The sequence below is a fragment of the Chamaea fasciata genome, unplaced genomic scaffold (assembly GCF_029207755.1).
Source record: "Chamaea fasciata isolate MVZ Bird 193981 ecotype frontalis unplaced genomic scaffold, bChaFas1.0.hap1 SCAF_2, whole genome shotgun sequence".
Lineage (NCBI taxonomy): Eukaryota > Metazoa > Chordata > Aves > Passeriformes > Sylviidae > Chamaea > Chamaea fasciata.
The window spans coordinates 114,892,359-114,912,496 of NW_027094087.1; the positions used below are offsets into that span (position 1 = coordinate 114,892,359).

A 20,138-nucleotide genomic window follows, 5' to 3' on the forward strand; every position below is an offset into this window, starting at 1 on the left:
CCAACCAAACAAAAACCACCAAAAAACCTCCCAAAAAACTCAAACAACAACAACAAAAAAAAACCCCACCCAAAACCCCAAACAAAACCCACAGACACTCTTTTGAGGAGGTGCAAGCATTGGACTTGTTTTTTTTTTTTTTTTAATTTTAGGTTTATATTGATATTTTTGCGGGTTCCCGCCTCCGGCAGCGCCTGAGGGCGGCTGAGGCGGCGCGCGGGGCGGGCGCGCGCATGCGCGGGGCGGGCGAAGGCGGGAGCGCGCGGGAGCCGCGGGCGGGCCGCAGGTGAGGGACGGGGACGGGGGACACCCGAGCGGGGGGAGCCGTGCCCGCGGTTGGGGTTTGGGGGGCTCTGGGCAGTGGGATTGGGGATCCCCGAGGTCTGGAGAGCGGCACTGAGGATCCTCGGGGCTCCGGGAGAGGCTAGCGGCGCCTCTGCCTTTCCCCTGCCCGCGCCGGGCCGCCCGCGCCCGCTCGTTGTTTGGATTCCGGATGGGGTTGTTACCCCCCCCAAAAAAAGTTTTTTCTCTCGAGTCTTTAAACCTATGCGCAGGGCTTGATACCGTCCTCTTGCAATCCCCAAACGGGAACTTCAGCCGTAATAATCACAGCTTTTAGAAGCAGCCTTCCTCAAAGCATCCCGTATGCTGCGGTGCAGTTCCAGGCGCTGCCGGCGGTGCCTGAGAAATCTGCGCGAAGTTTGGCCGCCTGAGCCGCAAGGAACAAGAATTGATGTGGGGGTTGGTTCTGTTTCCTGCAGCAAACATGAAGGTCATCACGTGTGAAATCGTGTGGCATAACAAGGAGCCGGTTTACAGCTTGGACTTCCAGCATGGAGCGGATGGGAGGATCAATCGGCTGGCCTCGGCTGGGGTGGACACGGCCGTGAGGGTGAGTCAAACCTGGCTCTGTGCGGGGTGTGGGGTTTGTGAGCCAGAATATCGGGTTGGTTTCGTTATCCAAAACATTGGGTTATTGGCAGGGATGTGCCACGGGGAGTGGATGGTTGCAGGGAAGAGTGTAAGGTTGTACAGCTGTCTATAGAATTGTAGGGTGGTCCGGGTTGGAAAGGGACATAAATGTCACCCAGTGCCACCCCTGCCATGGGCAGGGACACCTTCCATTGTCCCAGGCTGCTCCAAGCCCCAACGTCCAACCTGGCCTTGGGCACTGCCAGGGATCCAGGGGCAGCCAAAGCAAATCTGGGAATTCCATCCCAGCCTCTCCTCACCATCCCAGGGAAGAATTTCATCCTAATATTCCATCTAAACCATCTCTCTTAGTTTGAAGCCACTCCCCCTTGTCAATACATACTCTTGTAAATAGTCTCTGTAGTAGTTTATTCCAGTTGTCTCAGATAAAGCTTTTTTTCCTCACTGGCAAATTGACCTCTTTTTCCCTGATGGTGCATATGTTTGAGGGATTTTTAAAATAAATATCTCAGGGCCAAAGAAACGTCAGTTTTCTTTGACGTAAAAGATGCTCGCTAACAGGAGGGTGGAGTGAGGTTGGGGTCAGACTCTGCTGCCGTGTCCCAAGGGAAAGGAGGACAGGAAATGGCCTCAAATTGCACCAGGGGAGGCTCAGGGTGGAGATTGGGCAAGGAAATTTCCCTGGCACAGTGCTCAGGCCTTGGGATGAGCTGCCCAGGGAGGTTTGGAGTCACTGTGTGTGGGAGTGTTCAGGAGGAGTCTGGAGGTGGCCCTTGGGGACAGGGGTTGGCTGATGCTGGTGGCACTGGGGTGGCACTGGGTGATCCTGGAGGTCCCTTCCCACCTTGATGATCCTGTGACAGCCTTGGAAAGCTGTAACACTCTCATAACCAGATCTGGAAGGTGGAGAAGGGCCCGGATGGAAAAGCCATCGTGGAATTCCTGTCCAACCTGGCGCGTCACACCAAGGCCGTGAACGTCGTGCGCTTCTCTCCCAGCGGGGAGATCCTGGCCTCGGGAGGGGATGGTGAGAGCTGCTTCTCCTCTAGCTCATCATTTTGAAGTCAAACTAAATGAAATCCACCTGAGTTAAGTTTTGTTTGGACAAAAGGGAGTGGGAAATAAAGCACCTTGCTCTGATTGCTTTACAGACGCTGTCATTTTGCTGTGGAAGCTGAACGACAGCAAAGAGCTGGAGCCTTTGGTTTTTCAGGATGAAGATGAAGCTCAGCTCAACAAGGAGAACTGGGCAGTCATTAAAACTTTGAGGTAATTTATTGTTTGGTGAGTTGAGCTTTCTTTTCAGTGTTTTTGTTTTCCTCAGTGGCTTTTACCATGTGGCACAGCTTTTCAGTGTGTTTAGAACTCCAGTGTTTGCTTCCTCTGATATTAATCCTTTGAACTCTCTGTTAATTTCCCTCAGAAAAAGGAGGGAGGGGGACATTTTAAATAATCATCTGGTGACAGGACAGGGGGCAATGGTTTTAAGCTGAAGGAGCAGTTCCTGGGCAGCTGCTGAGGTTGGTGTGAAAAGAGTTGCAGAAATGCTTGAAGCACCAGCAAGACCCTTTATTTGCCTCTTGATATTTTTTTTCTTACCTAAAAATTGATAAAACTCATATTTACATGTAGCCTTTAATTTTCAAATGAATGATTGGTTTCTCCTGCTTTCTAGAGGCCACTTGGAAGATGTGTATGATATTTGTTGGACCTCGGATGGAAATTACATGGCATCTGCTTCTGTGGATAACACAGCAATCATGTGGGACGTCAATAAAGGTAAATGCTGCAGTTATCCCTTGGAATTCTAGATCTGCTGGAAGTGCCTCATGGTGTTTCCCTCCTAAAAAAATGGGAAACACTTTTTCTGGTGTGATTTTGTGGGTTTGTCAGGCCCTTCTGTAAGTAGATAGAAAATACTCTCAGGCCAACAAAATTTACGCTTGGGCAATCTGTTCACCTTGGAGTGTGTAGGAAATAACTTCAGACATTTTTTACCCTTCAAAACTCTTGCACACACGACTTCTATATTCCTTACTCCACTTTTTGGTGCGGGCCTCAGCTCTGTTTGTGTCTTCCTTTTGAAAAGCTGTTTATTTTTGTTGAAACTTGTCAGCTTCCGGTATTTCTTTCCAAGAAAGCTACACTTAAATAATAAGAAAAATCCCACCTCTGGCCAGTATTCAACAAAGTATTTTTAAAATTCTCTGTAACTTTGTCCCATTAGTGTTTTGGCTCTGAGACCTTCCCTTGTGGAACATCAGTGGGGTCAGGGAGCCCCTGCCTTTGCTTATCTGAGTTCTGATATTAATCTAATACTAATTCTAATTGATTATTAAGGTTGTAGTGCACAAACCTTAAACTGGCACTTGAAAAGCAACTTTTTCTGATACTCTTATCAGCCACCATGTAATGAACACTTTTATGTTTAAAGAATTATTTCCCTGTGTTTTGAAGCAATTTTTTTTTTGTCTTGTTTTATGTCTGAAATGTTTGGAAACGTTTTGAATTTATGATCTGAAAGCTGTTTGTAATTTCAGGACAGAAGGTTTCAATCTTTAATGAGCACAAGAGTTATGTCCAAGGAGTCACCTGGGATCCTCTTGGCCAGTATATTGCAACCCTGAGTTGTGACAGGTGAGCTGCTGGTCTCAGTGTTTCTCCTGAATATTCCTTTCTCCAGGAGGATGAATTAAGAGGAAGTATGCCAGATAAACATCAGATTTTTGTTTTATTCACTTTGTTGTGTGAGCAGGTTGATGTGAAGGTAAAATAGTATTTTATTTAATCTTTTGGCTGGTGCTAAATGATTCCTGAAGTCTCTCTTAGCAGCAAATAAACTTTTGTAGGAGCCTTCCTTTAGGAATTTATGTTACTGGTCATTATTGATACTCTTAGGAGAGGGCTGCATGGTCCTGTTAATGAGCGGATAAATTCATCCTGGGGCAGTGCAGGGTGTCCCTGCCCAATTAAATGATGGTGGAATTAAATGATCTTTAAGGTCCCTTCCAGCCCAAAGCATTCCATGGCTAATGGAGACGTAGTGAATTGTTTTTGAGGTGAGTTCCCACTCCTGAGGAAGCAACAGTGCATGCTGGAACAGCCTGACAGTTCCCTAATTCCCTTTTTCCTCAATAAATCCATATGCTGGGACTTCCCAAACCTTGTGGAGTCCAAGCATTGCCAGGGGTTCATTGGTTCTTTACTCACTAAAACAACATCCCCCTGGTGGTGTCTCATGAGGAGAATATTAATTAATGATTAATTGGTGGTCCAGATTTATATTTTGAGGTGCTGACTGAGAAGTGAGGTCCTGGGGCATTTATTTTTGGGAAACTTGGGTGAAAGGAAAGCTGCTCATGGGAAGAGCTGGGATTGTTCAGCCTGGACAGGAGAAGCTTTGGGCTGAGCTCAGGGTGGCCTTGCAGGGCCTGAAGGAGCCCCAGGAAACCTGGAGAGGGACAATTCCCAAGGCATGGAGGGACAAGACACAGGGAATGGCTTCAGACTGAGAAATGACAAGTTTAGGTGGGATATTGGGAGAAAATCCTTCCCTGGGAGGGTGAGCACAGGGTGCCCAGATTTGCTGTGGCTGCCCCTGGATCCCTGGCAGTGCCCAAGGCCAGGTTGGACGCTGGGGCTTGGAGCACCTTGGGACAGTGGGAGGTGTCCCTGCCCATGGAATTGGCTGGTTTTTCCTGTCCCTTTCCCACCCAAAGCATTCCATAATTCCCTGCTGGCTGACTCTGCTCTCCCACACAGGGTCCTGAGAGTTTACAGCACCCAGACCAAGCGAGTGGCCTTCAACGTCACCAAGATGCCATCGGGGTCAGGAGCTGAAGGAGAGGTACGTGGCTCTGCTGGGGCTGCAAACTGCTGGGGGCTGTTTGATCTGAACTTTCTGTGCCATGAAACCAAAGGATGGGATATTTTCCATTCAAATAATTCCTGTGATGCCTTGGGAAGGCTGACCTGGAGCAGAGACTGGACAGAGCTAAGAGAATAAAGTAGATATTTATTGAAAGGCCTTTAAGGATCCACCTTGGGCAGGACGAGAGCCTGGCCAGGGCTGCACCCAAGGTGGACCCAAAATGGACACAAAATGGACACAAAATGGCTGACTGGTCACAAGGTCTTACATTTTCATAAGTTTTGGTCCATTTGCACGTTGGGGTTGAATTGTCCAGTCCCAGCTGCAGGTGATGCAGTCCCATCCTTCTTGTTTCCTCCCCTCAGCCCACCCTTGTTTGTGCTTTGGGGCCTGAACACTTGTCCCAGCTGTCCTTGGTGTGCAGCAGGAGAAGGATTTGTTTTGTGTCCCTGCTGTGTGCAGAGCTGAGTGACGCTGACTGTGAGCTCAGAGCTGCACCCCTGGGCACCACAGAACCTGAAATACACCAAAGATAAAACTGAAGGCATCACCTCTGTCACAGAATCATTAAGGCTGGAAGAGACCTTCACGTTCATCCACTCCCACCATCGTCACCCCGAAACCACATCCCCAAAATTTCTTGCTGATTGAAGCAGTAACACAATCCCTTAGTTGTAAAAGTTAAAAATAGGGTGGAAAAAAAATAGTTCTTAACAGGGAAAACATCAAACATACCTGGCAGTAGTAATGGATGTGATAGAGCAATCATATTTTAAAGTTAACAGCCTGGAATTTTCAAGAAGGTGGTTAGATTTTGAAGAAAAATATGAATTAGGGATAATTCAGGAAATTCTAACCCTAAGAGGGAAAAAATGAGCTTTTTTTTTTTTTTTTTTTCCTCCCAAACCGCTTTAAGTGACAATAAAATCACACCTCCAAGCTGGCTATAACTTCCTTAGTTCCTTCTATGCACTCCTTTTAGAGGGGGAAAACATTTGTAAGAGTTTTATAGACACTAAAGAACAGACCTGAGAGCAGGCACTTTGCCATGAGAGAAGTTCTGTGTCACCCTCTAATCCTGGCGTTAGAATGAGATGCCTGAGCAACAGTGGCTGTTAAATAATGTTGTTCTCCAGGTTATGGCTATTTTTTGATGGCTGGTTTAAGGTGACAGCTCTGGGAGTGTTTCACTTCGCAGCTCAAGAGGGATCAAGGACTGTTTTCCTTAGCTGTGAAGAATTTACAGAGAGCTTGAAGGCTTTTAAAAGGTTTTATTTTCAAAAGTTCCGTCAGGCTGGAGTGTCCAAGTGGATGTTTTGTCTCTGGGACATTCCTGGTCTTCCCCACAATCCTGTTTTTCCCTGTTGCAGGCGAGGAGCTTTCGGATGTTTCACGACGACAGCATGAAGTCGTTTTTCCGCAGGCTCAGCTTCACTCCTGATGGCTCCTACCTGCTCACTCCAGGTGTGGGGACACCTCCTGTCCTCTTGGCTTGTGTCACTGAGGTTTGGGAAAGATTCCCAAAGTCGTGGGATCCAAGTTGTGCTCGATGCCCAGCTTGTCACCCTGAGTGCCACCTCCAGGTGACACCTGCAGGGACGGGCGCTCCAGACCTCCTTGGGCAGCTCTTTCCAAGGCCTGAGCACTTTTTCCATGGGGAAATTCCTGCTGCTGTCCACCCTGAGCCTCCCCTGGTGAAATTTGAGGCCATTTCCTCTCCTCCTGTCCCTGTTCCCTGCCAGCAGAGCCCAACAGGGCTGTCCCCTCCTGTCAGGGACTTGTGCAGAGCCACAAGCTCCCCCCTGAGCCTCCTTTTCTCCAGGCTGAGAATTTCCTATTATATCCTAATCTGAATATCCTAATTTTAATAAGCCATTCTTCATTCTCCCTATTAAAAAAAAAAACCCAAACAACTCCACAATAATCTCCATTAACAATCCACAACATCAACTTTCCCCTGTTATAAAAGTGATATTTATGGCATTTTGCTGAATGAATTGCAACCCCAAAAGTCTTAAGATAGAAGTGAAGGGTAAGGAGTGGGGTTTTTTGACTGGTCTTCCCTCAGAACATTCTGCATTCAGAGTGAAAACAGCCCTGCAAGGAGGGATCAGTGTGTGCCTGCCCAAACCCTGCTTTTATTGATGTCTGGCAACATCAAAAAGCAGCTTTGAAGAGGGAAGTGCATAAGGGAAACAAAAACCAGCCCTAAATAAATATTTGGGATGCCTTTTTAAGTTGTATTCAGCTTTTACCCAAGTGACAAGCCTAATTCCTGGGAATGAGGGTGTTTATGGAGAAGCCTGATTCCCAGGAATTGGAATGTTTATGGACACAAGGTGTGTGCACAGGAGCTCTCTGAGGTCAGGTTTAATTTGGAACCTTTGTTTTTGCAGCTGGCTGTGTGGAATCAGGGGAGAACGTTACAAACACCACCTATGTTTTCTCCAGAAACAACCTCAAAAGGTAGGGGTTTAGTGAGCTAAAAACCTGCTTTTCTTTAAAAACAAACAATCCAAAAGGTGCAGATGTGTTTTCTGAACTGCTGGTTCTCTCTGAAGGCCCGTGGGTCACCTGCCCTGTCCTGGCAAGGGAACTCTGGCTGTTCGCTGCTGTCCTGTGTACTTTGAGCTGAGAGGAGCCTCTGCTAAAGGTATGGGAAGCTTCAGGGAGTGGGATCTCCCAGAAAATGTGGGAAAAGATGTGGCTGGACACTTACTTTATCCCCCAGCCTTTCAGCATTCCTGCTGCACCACATCTAAGAAGCTCTTTCCTGATTCTGAGTTCACCTCAAGTCCCTCATGAGTGGCTTTTGGCGGACTGCATAAATGTTGTTGTTTCTCAAGTTGCAGAAACACTGTGAAATATTTTCCTTGAACTGTTAACCATTTTTGTGTTCAAAATAAATCACCTGGTTTAGCACCAGAGGAGCAATGGAGTGAAATAATTCCTGTTAGTCTCAGCTGCCCACATCACAGGGAGTTGGAATGGTTTGCTACAACCACTGGTGTTTATTCAAGGAAGCAGTGCTGGTGTTACTGGGCAGAACAGGAATTCTGAGCTGGGGACAGGATTGTGTGAAGAACTTGATTTTTTATTTGTTTAATCCAGCTTTATTGTGGGTCCAGGAGTGTTTATATTTTAACAAGACTGGCATTATTCTGGTGAAAAGGCAGAGCTTGGCTCCTTCCTTCTAAAGTTAAATTTGTGGTATTCCTTACAGGATTTACCTGTTCTATTTCCATCATAATTTTAAATCCATGCTGTTGCAAAGGAAGGAAATGAGGGTCTGCAGTTGGTCTCTGGAGCTCCTCTAAAGTCTCTCTAAAGGGAGACTTTAATATTAAAATTCGTGTAAATATGCTGAAAAATTCCAGCTGGAAAACAGAGGGAAAAATTTACAACAAAAAAAAAAAAAATCCAGGAGCAATTCAGAGGGAGAAAGAAATCCAGAAAGAAAGAAATCCAGAAATTGATTTCAAAAAAATAAAGAGTAAATTTTAGACAACAGAAACGTTGAATTTTACATTTTATGCAAGAGCTGTCTGCTCAGTGTTTATCCTGAGTGCTGATGTAATTTTATTTAAATTAATGGCTAAGTGCAGTCACTACCTTGCGATAAATCCAAGAGAATTCTCCCTGTTGATTTCTTTGCAGATGAAATCAGCCCCAGATCCCCCCCTGCCCTGTTTAACCTCCCCTATCGACTGGTGTTCGCTGTTGCTTCAGAAGATTCGGTGCTTTTTTATGACACTGAGCAGTCCTTCCCCTTTGGTTACGTCTCCAACATCCATTACCACACCCTGAGTGACATCTCATGGTAAGGAATTGCATTCCTGAGGGTTTTTTGTGACTGGGGGAAATGTCCTTTTTGCCACGTCCAGTTCTGACTCACTTTGAGTCTTGCTTTGGGTTTGTATTTAATTTATGACACACACGTGGTCACTCAGTGTCTGAGCAGCAAACCCGTCCCTTTTTGCTCTGTAAATTAAGAGAATTATAGCTCTTAATGAGTTGGGTTGAAGTAAAATCTTGACCTTTAATGGAAAAACAAAAATAAATCCCAAACAGGTCCAGTGATGGATCCTTCCTGGCCATTTCCTCCACGGACGGGTACTGCTCCTTCGTCACCTTCGAGGAGGATGAGCTGGGAGTGCCCCTGAAGGAAAAGCCCCAGATCCCTGTCAGGACTCCTGGTGCAGCAGCAGCAGACAAGAAAGCCAAGAAGAGCCAATCCCACAAAGTGATTTCCCCAAGCTCCAGGCTGGCAGAGGGGACCCCTCCCAGCAAGGATCCCTCACTTACACCCAGAACTCCCAGCAGTGCTGGGAAGGAGCTGCCTTCCACCCCTGCTGGCATCAAAACCACACCAATCTCATCCTCTTCCACCCCTGCTGGCATCAAAACCACACCAGTCTCATCCTCTTCCACCCCTGTTGGCATCAAAACCACACCAGTGTCATCTTCTTCCACCCCTGCTGGCATCAAAACCACACCAGTGTCATCCTCAGAGGAGAGGAGAAGCAGCCAGGCAGCACCCCAGCCCAGGAGGGTCACCCTGACCACTCTGCAGTCCTCTTTCAAAACACCCAGGTGAGATTTCTGCTGCCTCTTCCAGCTGTAAAACAGGAACCAAGACAAGCTGTGCTTGTGCTGTGTTTAAAGGCTGAGCTTTACACACAGATTCCCAGCCCTGGATCTGAGTGGAAGCTCTCTTGATGGGGAACTTCTTGTCGTGCTGGAAATGAGAGGTCAAAATGTCTCCTAAATGTGGAGTTTTTACTTTTTGCCGGAAATGTGAGGCAGCAAATTCACCTGACCCTTCACAACAACAGATGTCTGTCCTGGCCACGGGTTGGATTTTGATCTTCATGGGTCCCTTCCAGCTCAGAATATTCTGGGATTCTGTCTTCAGCTCCAGTTTTCTGTACAGAAATGGTACCTGAAGACTTCAGCTGCCAAGGACTGTTTAAACACCCCTCTGCCAAAGAGTATTTTAAGAAGAATACAAATCTAGACAGGCCCTCAGTGTGGGACTTAAAACATTGATTAGGTGACTTCCTAAGAGATGGTATTTATCAGAAATTGCCAATAATCCAGGTATTGATTGTCCAGGGGCTCTGAGCACCCTGCTGCAGTGGAAGAAGGTGGTGGAAGGTGGGAAGTGGATAACTCTGCCTTCAGCTTGTAAAAAGAAAGGAAAATGTGCAGTAAAATAGATCTGAACTACCTTTGCAGTTAACTGATTGTATATGAATTAAATCCTGGAGTGAAATGCTCCTGGAAATGATGTCTATAAAGCATTTTAACTCTTTCTGCTCTTTTAAAGGAGGATAAATTTGATTTCCTTGAAGCCAGATACCCCAACCTCTGCATACCCAGACCCAACTCCCAGCCCTGCTTCCTCAGAACAGGAACATGGTGAGTTTTTGTGGCTCTGAATACCAGCCAAGTCTCTTCCCAGTCAGATTTTTCCATTATAGATCTATATTGTTAAAAAAAAAAAAAAAAGTCCTCACTCTAATTGCAAATCCTAAAGCTTTTTCATTGTTTTGATGTGTCTGAAAGGTGCTTTGGGCAATATGAAATGTGTTTTGCCTGCCCTCGGGCAGCTGATTGTGACTGTCCCTCCAGTTTTAGAGCAGTGAAACCAAGGATAAATTCGTGGCTGAATCAAAATTCATGGATTTTGATGTTCTCCAGCTTTTAAAGACTTTTGTACTTCCAGCTTCATGTTGTTTCAGGTGCTGGACTCTCTCAGACCAGGACTGGGGTATTTTTTTAAATCTGGATTTATTAATTTGAAATGATTTTCATGTCTTCTTCTTCCAGAGAAGCCATTGCCCTCTGATGAGAGCCTCCAAGCTCCCCCAGCACCCAAACGTGCCAGGACTGAGGAATTGTCCCTTCCTGCACCTGCTGGAGACCAAACCAGCTGTGAGCCCAACAAATAAAGGCTGAGCCAACCCCTCCCAGCCTGAAGTCAAAGCAGCCACCTCTGAGTGCATTTCTTCTTGCAAAAATTCAATCCTCAATTCCCAGTTCAAGTTCCCTGTGCATATTTGATGTGGAACTGTGGAGAAACTGCCAGCAGAAGACCCAGGTTTCAAGTTCTGCAGCAGGAGAAATAGTTGGGAAGTGACTTCAAGAATAAGGAAATCAGGGAAATCTGGGGATTAAAAATCCACCCAGTGAGATGTGAGTCTCCCTCAGAGTCCCTAAATCCATGTTTAGAAAGCATTATGTCTTCCAGTAACTGTCTGGCAGAAAGAATTGAATGCATTCATAAGATTTGATGTGGTTCAAGACCTAAAAAAAAGAGGAAATTGTGTCATTCCAGCATTTTGCTTTATTTCTCGTGTAAAAAAATGCTCCCCAGTTGCTGTGGGCTGGAGCTGATTCACGCTGCATGCAGCAGCAAAGCTCAGGATTGGGATGTGGAAGCAGAAATGGGAAGGTTGAACTGCAAGAAGCAAGAAAGCAAAAGGAAGAAACCCTCTGAAGAGCTGCTGTAAGAATGAAACAGCAGGAAGTTCTCACTTGTTTAATTTCTGGACTTAAAAAAAAAGAAATGCAGGTGTGAGATTTTCCTGAGGCAGCAGGATTTGAGTGTGTACATTGAAATTTCCCCTTTTCCTTTTTCCCCCCAACTTAACTCCCTTGGCCAATAAAACACAACCCAGTGGATGGGAAACTTCTACGCCTAAAATGCCTTTTTAGCATTTAATACTTAATAAAAACAGAAATACAAATGTTCCAGAAGTGACTCACAGAAGTCTCACAGGGAGGAAATATTAACAAACACCTCAGTCAGTCCTTCAGGCAAATGAGCTCTTGCCTCCAATTAAATTTCAGCAATTAATGAGCAAAAAAGTTGTAGGAAACTTGATGGGATCTTTGTTTTGTCACTGTGATGGAGATGGATCTTCATTAGACTTAATTAAACCTGGGTTTTCTTCTAGTGGAGGAGTTAATTCTTACATTTATTTCTTTTGGCTTGCTTGTAGATCTTTTAAAAGACGATCTTTGTGTCCTAATTCTCCATTTTTTAAAATATCTATCCATTTTCTCCAAAAAACTTGCTTCTATCCCTTCTAGAATTACATTTTATAGTTGACTGAGGAAAATCAGTCTGTGCCTTGAGAGCGTTTCTCAGTTGGGAGATGCAAAATGCTCATCCTGAAATGCCACAGGCAGCTCTAGCTTCTCCATGGATGTCTTCAGCATCTTTTCTCTGGAATGGGGAAGCCCTGTGGATCATCTCCAGTGCAAAATCTCCATCAAAAACCACTTTGCCATGGTTAAAATCATCTTGTTCCTGAAAAAAAAACCCACGTGGACATCCCACCTTAAAGTCCAAATATTTTTGTGAGCCACTGAACTGGGCAGGGCTTGTTCCACAGGGATCTCGAGGTAACTGCACCGGGGGTTTCAAATAGAAATTGCAGGTTTTTAGATGGCTTTCAAGTGGGTTTTGGAAATTTTTTGGTGGGTTTCAAATGGAAGTTGCAGGTTTTTAGATGGGTTTCGAATAGAAAATGCAATTTTTTACATGGGTATCAAGTGGATTTTGCAATTTTTTAGATGGGTTTCAAATAAAAATTGCAATTCTTCAGATGAGTTTCAAACAGAATTTGCACTTTTTAAGATGGCTTTCAAGTGGATTTTTGAAATTTTCAGGTGGGTTTCAAATAGAAAATGCAGTTATTTACAGGGGTTTCAAATAGAATTTGCACTTTTTAAGATGGATTTCAAATAGAAATTGTAATTCTTCAGATGGGTTTCAAATAGAAATTGCAATTCTTCAGATGGGTTTCCAATAGAAATTGCAATTTTTTGGTGGCTTTCAAGTGGATTTTGCAATTTTTTAGGTGGGTTTCCAATAGAAATTGCAATTTTCCAGATAGGTTTCAAATAGAACTTGCAATTTTTTACATGGGTTTCAAACAAATTGCACTTTCTTAGATTGAGTTTCAAATAAAAATTGCAGTTCTTCAGATGGGTTTCAAATAGAAATTGCATTTTTTTTTTTGGTGGCTTTCAAGTGGATTTTTCAATTTTTCAGATTTGTTTCAAACAGATTTTGTAACTTTTTAGCTGGGTGAGGATTCATGATTTTCTTGTTCCTGGAAAGACTTTTTTGCTGTATAATAATGGTTAATTTTGAGACAGCCAGACCTTGTTCTCCTGTGCTGTTGAAATTTTAATTTTTAACTCCCCAGCTGTCAATATTAATTTATCTTGTCGTTAATTAACCACTGCCCTCTGGTCAAAATTTGCTTGATCCTTGCCCGTGGATTCCAAACAGACTCTGTATTTTGTCTGCATATTCCCTGTGTTTATATGAACTTTTTTTATCAAATAATATAAAGACCATCAAATTAATCAAGAAAAAACCCCAGACTTTTCAGGGAACTCTGGGTGTTTTCTGCTCTGGCAGCTGCAGGATCCTGAAGATGAATTTTGTGCTAACAAAATGTCAGGAGTTAAACGACATCAGGGCTGTGATTCCACCACTTCCCTGGGCATCCTTTCCTTTTCCAGGAAGAAATTTTTCCTGATACCCAATCTAAAACTGACCACAGCCCTCAAGTTCCCAGCACAAGGACAATTTTTGGCAGTCCCAAATCTCTCAGTGCTCCCTGAAATGGAAATTACGGAAGTCAGGCAGGTTTGAGATGTTCCTGCCCCGTGGGAGCTCCTGGTTTCCTCTGGCCACGTGGAGGGTGAGAAATTGTTGAAAAAGAGGAGGGGTGTCCATGGAAATGGAGGTGGCTGGGAGAGGAAAAGGGGCAGGAATGGATGAGTTGGAGCTGGGATGTGGAGAGAGGCTGGAGAAGGAGACAAAACTGGTGTTTGTGGAAAATAAGTGTATGGGAGGGAAGCTGGGAGAGAGTTTGGTGTCTTTGGGAGTTGCTGTGCAGGACCCTCAGCCCAATGAGGATCCTTGTTACCCAACAACATCTTGTCCAGGCTGGGTTTTAGTTGGGAGGTTTTTTTGTAAAGTTTTTTTTTCCCCACAAAACTTCATTTCTTTACTCTCCTGCCAGCAGGTGACAGCATTCCCTAAAGCAAAGCAAACTGAGCAGAAACTCCCCTCTACTCCAGACTTCCCATCCTTCCAGACATTTTTCATCCTCTGCTTTGTTTTGTTCTCCAAACTGATAATTCCAGCTTTCTTTCCACGTGGTGAAGAAGCAAATAGGATTTTACAGGGAAGAGTTCTTCCAGGAGGAAAACACAGCAGGATGACTTCGACCATGAGGTGAACAGAGCACAGAATCTCCTACTCGGTGAATCCAGAGAATTTTCCAGGAGGAATTGGCACTACAGAGTGTCCAATCGGCAGACCTTGGATTAGCCCTGGCCTGAGGCGACACAGATTCCCAGCACTGCATATCCAGCAGAACCTCTGGCTGTGGGAATGTCCTGGTTTGGAAAGACAGGTGTCTGCTGAGGACGGCAGGAGCCTCCCTTGGAATGGAGAATGTAAACCCCCTCTCTCTGAATTTTTATAATTTTGAAATTAAGGGGCTCTCAGGCAAAGATATGGGAATAGGAAGAACAGTTCTTTACTAGGAATATTAAAATTAAAATGCAGTAGTAGAAAAAAACCAACCAAACAAAAAGAAAACCCAAAACTCTGACAGAGTCAGAACAGGAGCTGACCCCCTGTTGGTCAGGGTGCTGGTGTCAGCCCAGCCCAAATCCTCCTGCAGTGACAGATGTGGGTCTGTCGGAGCGATGATCCTGTAGGAGGGTGAAGTTTCCCTCTGAAGGTCCAGTGGTGCTGAGATGGGTCTGGTTTTCCTCTGGGAATCCAGTGCACACAGGCCGTGCTGGCGTTCTGAATGCCAGCTTTGATCCAGGCGGGAATGCTGGGCTCCTCCCCCTGGGTGGAGCCTCTCCCCGTGGGATGATGGGATTGTCTCAGCCCTGCAGTGAGCCTGGATGGCCCATGGACAGCAGATACTCCCTGGAGGGAGGATGGGTCCTGGAAGGGATAAAGAACCCTTTTAAAACTGGTTTTAACAGCTGGTGATAGAACACAAACTGCTGGTTATATCCTAAGACAGGGGACAACCCACAGAGGTCCTGGCAGCCTTTATGGAGAGACTGGTATGGATTTGGGGTTTTGGAGGAAAACCCACCAAGGGAAGAGCGTTCAGTGCCTGGAGGAGGTGACAGGAAAGGAGTGACAGGACAATAGGGAATGGCTTTGAAATGACAAAGAGTGGGGTTAAGTTGGATAAAGGGAAGAAATTCATCCCTGGGAAGGTGCCCAGAGCAGCTGTGGCTGCCCCTGGATCCCTGGCAGTGTCCAAGGCCAGGTTGGGACAGTGGAAGGTGTCCCTGCAATGGCAGGAGGTTGGAATTGGATGATTTTTAAGGTCCCTCCCATCCCAAACCCCTCTGTCCTTCCCAGGTGTTTTTCCCTGCTTCCTCTTGCTCAGGAGATCTCTCAGCCCTCACTCGGCAGCGCTTTTGCCAATCATCTCCAAAGTCAAATCCCAACATTTGGTCCCAATTATCCCTCTCCCTGTGCAGCCCCAACCCCACACAGCAGCTCTGTTGTTCCTCAGGTGTGGGATTTTGGGATGCTGCCATTCCAAGGGGATCTGACAGACGGGACTGGGAGTGCCGCGTCTGCTCCTCCTTCCCAATCCCTGTGGGAGAAGCTTTTCCACGCTCATCATCTTGGTGCTCCAACACCAGCAGAAAAGTTGGAATGGGCAAACTGGGAGCGGTTTTCCCTCCTATGGCTGCCAAACCTCCAGCCCAGGGATGTTGATATTAGTGAGGACCTTGCCGTTTATTCCCTCAGCTGAAAAATCCCAAGAAAATCCACTCCCTCAAATCTTCCTGTTTGTGCTCCAATTATTTGTGTTTTCCACTTAAAATGCTTTCCTCGCTGAGAGTTTGTTGGGGGTTGGGTTTGTTCCTTCTTTCTCTGGGGAATTTTTTCCCCACGGGTTGCCAAGGGGACCGGGTGTTGGATACTTGAGAGTGCTTGGCTGAAACAAAGAGATGGACAAAAGGTGGAAGGGGGAGATAACGCAGGTAAAAGACACAGCTTGAGGCAGCTGCGTGCTTTTCTGCTTCCGGCGTTCGGGAGACGCGTGTCGGCCGCTCCTCGAGGATCTCAGCCGCCGCAAAGCACGCCGAGGAGAAGCTGGGCGCTTTCTGCCTCGCCTCCGAGCTTCTTGGGCGCTGCTCCTCTTGCTGCAGCGTGACCCTGCACCCCCTGCGCTGCCGGGACATCCTGCCCCTGCCTGCCGGGACACCCTGCCATCCCAGCTACCAGCCCGGGACTTTTTTCACTGTTCCAGCTTGGTGCTCTGAGGATCCTGCAGGGACACCGAAACCAAACTGCCCTGGGTTTTGTGAAACAAAGCCCTCAAGGTTCTTGGTACTGTTGTCGTTTGTCATTAATGCTGTAGTTGTTTGGTGGGGGGGGAGTTTTTTTTGTGTTTGTTTGCTTTGTATTACATACTAGTAAAGAACTGCTATTCCTATTTCCCAAATCTTTGCCAAAGAGCCTCTGATTGTAATTTTACCTAGCAGATACCTGTCTTCCTAAACCAAGACAGATTTTGGCGCCCAACGTGGGGCTTGAGGGCACTGAGAAAAGAAAAGGGAAGAGAAATAGCAGTTCTTAACTAACCTAGTACTTTCTTTTGTGTGCGTTGGATATAAAAACCTCATTAGGCTGCATCATGTGGTCTAACTTAGCCTGGTTTGGGTGGCATGTGGTTGTGGCTGTATTCCTTCCATTTGCAGGCCCTTATCTAAACATGGGCCCTATAACTAAGGCTACTGTGACTGTCATCCAGTTTATTTTATGGCTTAATAAGGTGAAGAACTCATGGATTTTTAATTTCCTCTGGAAGGCAGGCACATGGATTCAGGGCTATCGTACACTAACTGTGTGTTTTTGGAGTTACTTTAACAATGGTACCTACTGTGAGGAAATGACACCGGGGGAAGTTTCTTTTTCCCAACCCTTTACCCATCTCTTTGGGTCTGCCCCACCAGTTTTTGAAGGGTTTAAATCCTCTCTGAATGCTAATGATATCATACAATGGCTGGTGCTGCTAATATGCGTATTCTGTTTAACATTCAGAGATAAGGGAAGATTGACCTGGATAACCACCCTGATACCTACCCCCCAGAATAGGGATGATACCCCAGAGCCTGACTCTGCCCCACAGCCTGCCTCAGAAAGAACCCACCCGGATTGGGTTGAGGCTCTGGTAAAAGAGATACATGAGATGGGCCAGATGCTGAGGGAGTACATTTCCCCAGCTCATGAAAAACCCTCCCCCTGCCCCGAGAAGGCAGAGACTGATGGTGCAGCAGTGGAACCCACAGATGTTACAACTGTCCAGGTTCCAGCTGAACCACAAGGGCAGCCACAGCCAGCAGCAGTCGCCCCTGTGGAAACAAGGAAGTGTAAAGTGAAATCGTCAGATCCTGATATTAAGGGTAAGAAAGGAGGGTCCTCACAGTCCACAGAAGAGCCACAGGTTGAGATCATCACTGAGTCCCTGACATATGAAAGTCTACGTAATCTGCAAAAAGATATTGCACGACGAGGACGTGAGGCTTATACAGCCTGGCTACTTCGAGTCTGGGACCTTATGGGTACAGGTGTGCAACTGGATAGTGCTGAAGCAAGGAATTTGGGACCCTTGACCCAGGACTCAGGTATAAATCAGGTATTTGTAAGAGAGCAAAGGCCCCTTCCCCTTTGGGAACGACTTCTAATGAGTGTGAGAGAGAGATTTGTCCACAGAGACAGAATGCAAGAGCACAACAATAGAATGCGATGGAAGACCCTTGAGGAAGGAATCCAACAGTTGAGAGAAGTGGCAGTATTGGAAGTACTTTTTGGGAGGACCGGACAGCATGATAATGACCCCGACAAGGTTAAATGCACAGGGCACATGTTGTGGAATCTGGCAACTCATGGACCATCCCAATACGCCACATTCATCGCAACAATTAATGCCGAGGATAACCGAGAGACAGTGGGTTCTGTTGCCAACAAGCTCAGAAATTATGAAAGTATGATCAGTGGTCCAATGCAGGCTCATGTCTCTGCGGTGGTGAAGGAACTCAAAGAGGAGATGAGGGAAATGAGAGAGGAGATGAGAAGGAACAGTTCCCATGTAGCACCGGTGCGAGTCACAGGCCCCAGAATCAGAGCCCAACATTCCCCAGCGAGAGAGAGAGGGTACACCCCTCGAGCTGACCTGTGGTTTTATCTGCGGGACCATGGGGAGGACATGGGAGCGTGGCATGGGAAACCTACTTCTGTCCTGGCAGCACGGGTACGTGAGCTCAAGGAGAGAAACGCTAACAGAGGGAGTTCCACTAGAATGAAGGTAGCCTCAGCCTCCCATGAGCAAGCTGCCAGGTATTACGGAGGTGGGAATGCTGTGTCAGATTCCCTCGAAGGAACCTCTACCATGTACGTCCAAGAAGGGAATAATAACCAGTGCTAGAGGGGCCCTGCCTCTAGCCAGGAAGAGGCACGGGAAAATCGGGTTTTTTGGACTGTGTGGATTCGATGGCCTGGCACATCAGAGCCACAAAAATATGAAGCTTTAGTAGATACTGGGTCGCAGTGTACTCTAATGCCATCGGGACATGTGGGGGCAGAACCGATTTCCATTGCCGGGGTGACGGGGGGATCACAGGAACTGACTCTGGTTGAAGCCGAGGTGAGCCTGACCGGGAAGGAGTGGCAGAAACTTCCGATTGTGACCGGCCCAGAGGCTCCATGTATTCTGGGCATAGACTTCCTCAGGAATGGATATTATAAAGACCCTAAAGGACTCAGATGGGCTTTTGGAATAGCTGCTGTGGAGACAGAGAACATTAAGCAGTTGAACACCTTGCCGGGACTATCAGAGAACCCATCTGCAGTGGGACTCCTGAAGGTAAAAGAACAACAAGTACTTGTTGCCACCTCGACGGTGCACCGTCGGCAGTATCGGACAAATCGGGACGCCGTGATCCCCATCCACAAGATGATCCGTGAGCTGGAGAGCCAAGGGGTGGTCAGCAAAACCCACTCACCCTTCAACAGCCCCATCTGGCCTGTGCGCAAGTCTGATGGAGAATGGAGACTGACTGTAGACTATCGTGCATTGAATGAAGTGACTCCACCGCTGAGCGCTGCTGTGCCGGACATGCTGGAACTTCAGTACGAGCTGGAGTCCAAGGCAGCGAGGTGGTATGCCACTATTGACATTGCCAATGCATTTTTCTCCATTCCTCTGGCTGCAGAATGCAGGCCTCAGTTTGCTTTCACCTGGAGGGGCGTGCAGTACACCTGGAACCGGCTGCCCCAGGGGTGGAAACACAGCCCCACCATCTGCCATGGGCTGATCCAGGCTGCACTGGAGAAAGGTGAGGCTCCGGAACATCTACAGTACATTGATGACATCATTGTGTGGGGAAAGACTGCAGCTGAAGTGTTCGAGAAAGGAGAGAGGATCATCCAGATTTTGCTGAAAGCCGGGTTTGCCATCAAGAAGAGCAAAGTCAAGGGACCTGCCAGAGAGATCCAGTTCCTGGGAGTAAAGTGGCAAGATGGACGGCGGCAGATCCCCCCTGAGGTCATTGATAAGATCACAGCAATGTCTCCACCGACCAGCAAAAAGGAAACACAAGCTTTCCTAGGAGCCATAGGTTTTTAAAGGATGCACATTCCTGAGTACAGTCAGATCGTGAGCCCTCTCTACCTGGTTACCCGCAAGAAAAACAATTTCCACTGGGGCCCTGAACAGCAACAAGCCTTTGCCCAGATCAAGCAGGAGATTGCTCATGCAGTAGCCCTTGGCCCAGTCAGGACGGGACCAGATGTGAAGAATGTGCTTTATTCTGCAGCCGGGAACAACGGTTTGTCCTGGAGCCTTTGGCAGAAGGTGCCAGGGGAGACCCGAGGCCGACCACTGGGATTCTGGAGTCGAAGTTACAGAGGATCTGAAGCCAACTACACTCCCACAGAGAAGGAGATCTTGGCCGCCTATGAAGGAGTTCAAGCCGCCTCAGAAGTGATTGGCACAGAAGCACAACTCCTCTTGGCACCCCGACTACCAGTGCTGGGGTGGATGTTTAAAGGAAAGGCTCCCTCCACGCACCATGCCACCGATGCCACATGGAGCAAATGGACTGCCCTCATCACACAGCGTGCCCGTATTGGAAACCCAAATCGCCCTGGGATTTTGGAGATAATTACAAACTGGCCGGAAGGAGAAAACTTCGGTTTCATGGACGAAGAGGAGCAGGTACAAGTGACACGAGCTGAAGAAGCTCCTCCATA

At 46.8% G+C, this 20,138-nt stretch overlaps 1 protein-coding gene across 2 annotated transcripts; it reads left to right on the forward strand.

Annotated features, from left to right (window-relative positions):
- The first annotated feature begins 256 nt into the window (after positions 1 to 256).
- Positions 257 to 11,513, forward strand: CHAF1B (chromatin assembly factor 1 subunit B). 2 transcript variants are annotated; one of them, XM_066177185.1, is made up of 14 exons: positions 257 to 286; positions 762 to 892; positions 1,828 to 1,960; positions 2,085 to 2,202; positions 2,609 to 2,712; positions 3,474 to 3,570; positions 4,696 to 4,780; positions 6,175 to 6,268; positions 7,201 to 7,270; positions 7,366 to 7,457; positions 8,462 to 8,624; positions 8,876 to 9,397; positions 10,134 to 10,225; positions 10,637 to 11,513. In XM_066177185.1, exons 2-14 carry the CDS (start codon positions 767 to 769, stop codon positions 10,756 to 10,758), a joined length of 1,818 nt encoding a protein of 605 aa, XP_066033282.1. In that variant the 5' UTR covers positions 257 to 286; positions 762 to 766; the 3' UTR covers positions 10,759 to 11,513. The 2 variants fall into 2 exon arrangements, with proteins under 2 accessions (XP_066033282.1, XP_066033281.1); XM_066177184.1 differs by lacking the exon at positions 257 to 286 and having other exon boundaries at positions 734 to 892.
- Positions 11,514 to 20,138: the final 8,625 nt, after the last annotated feature.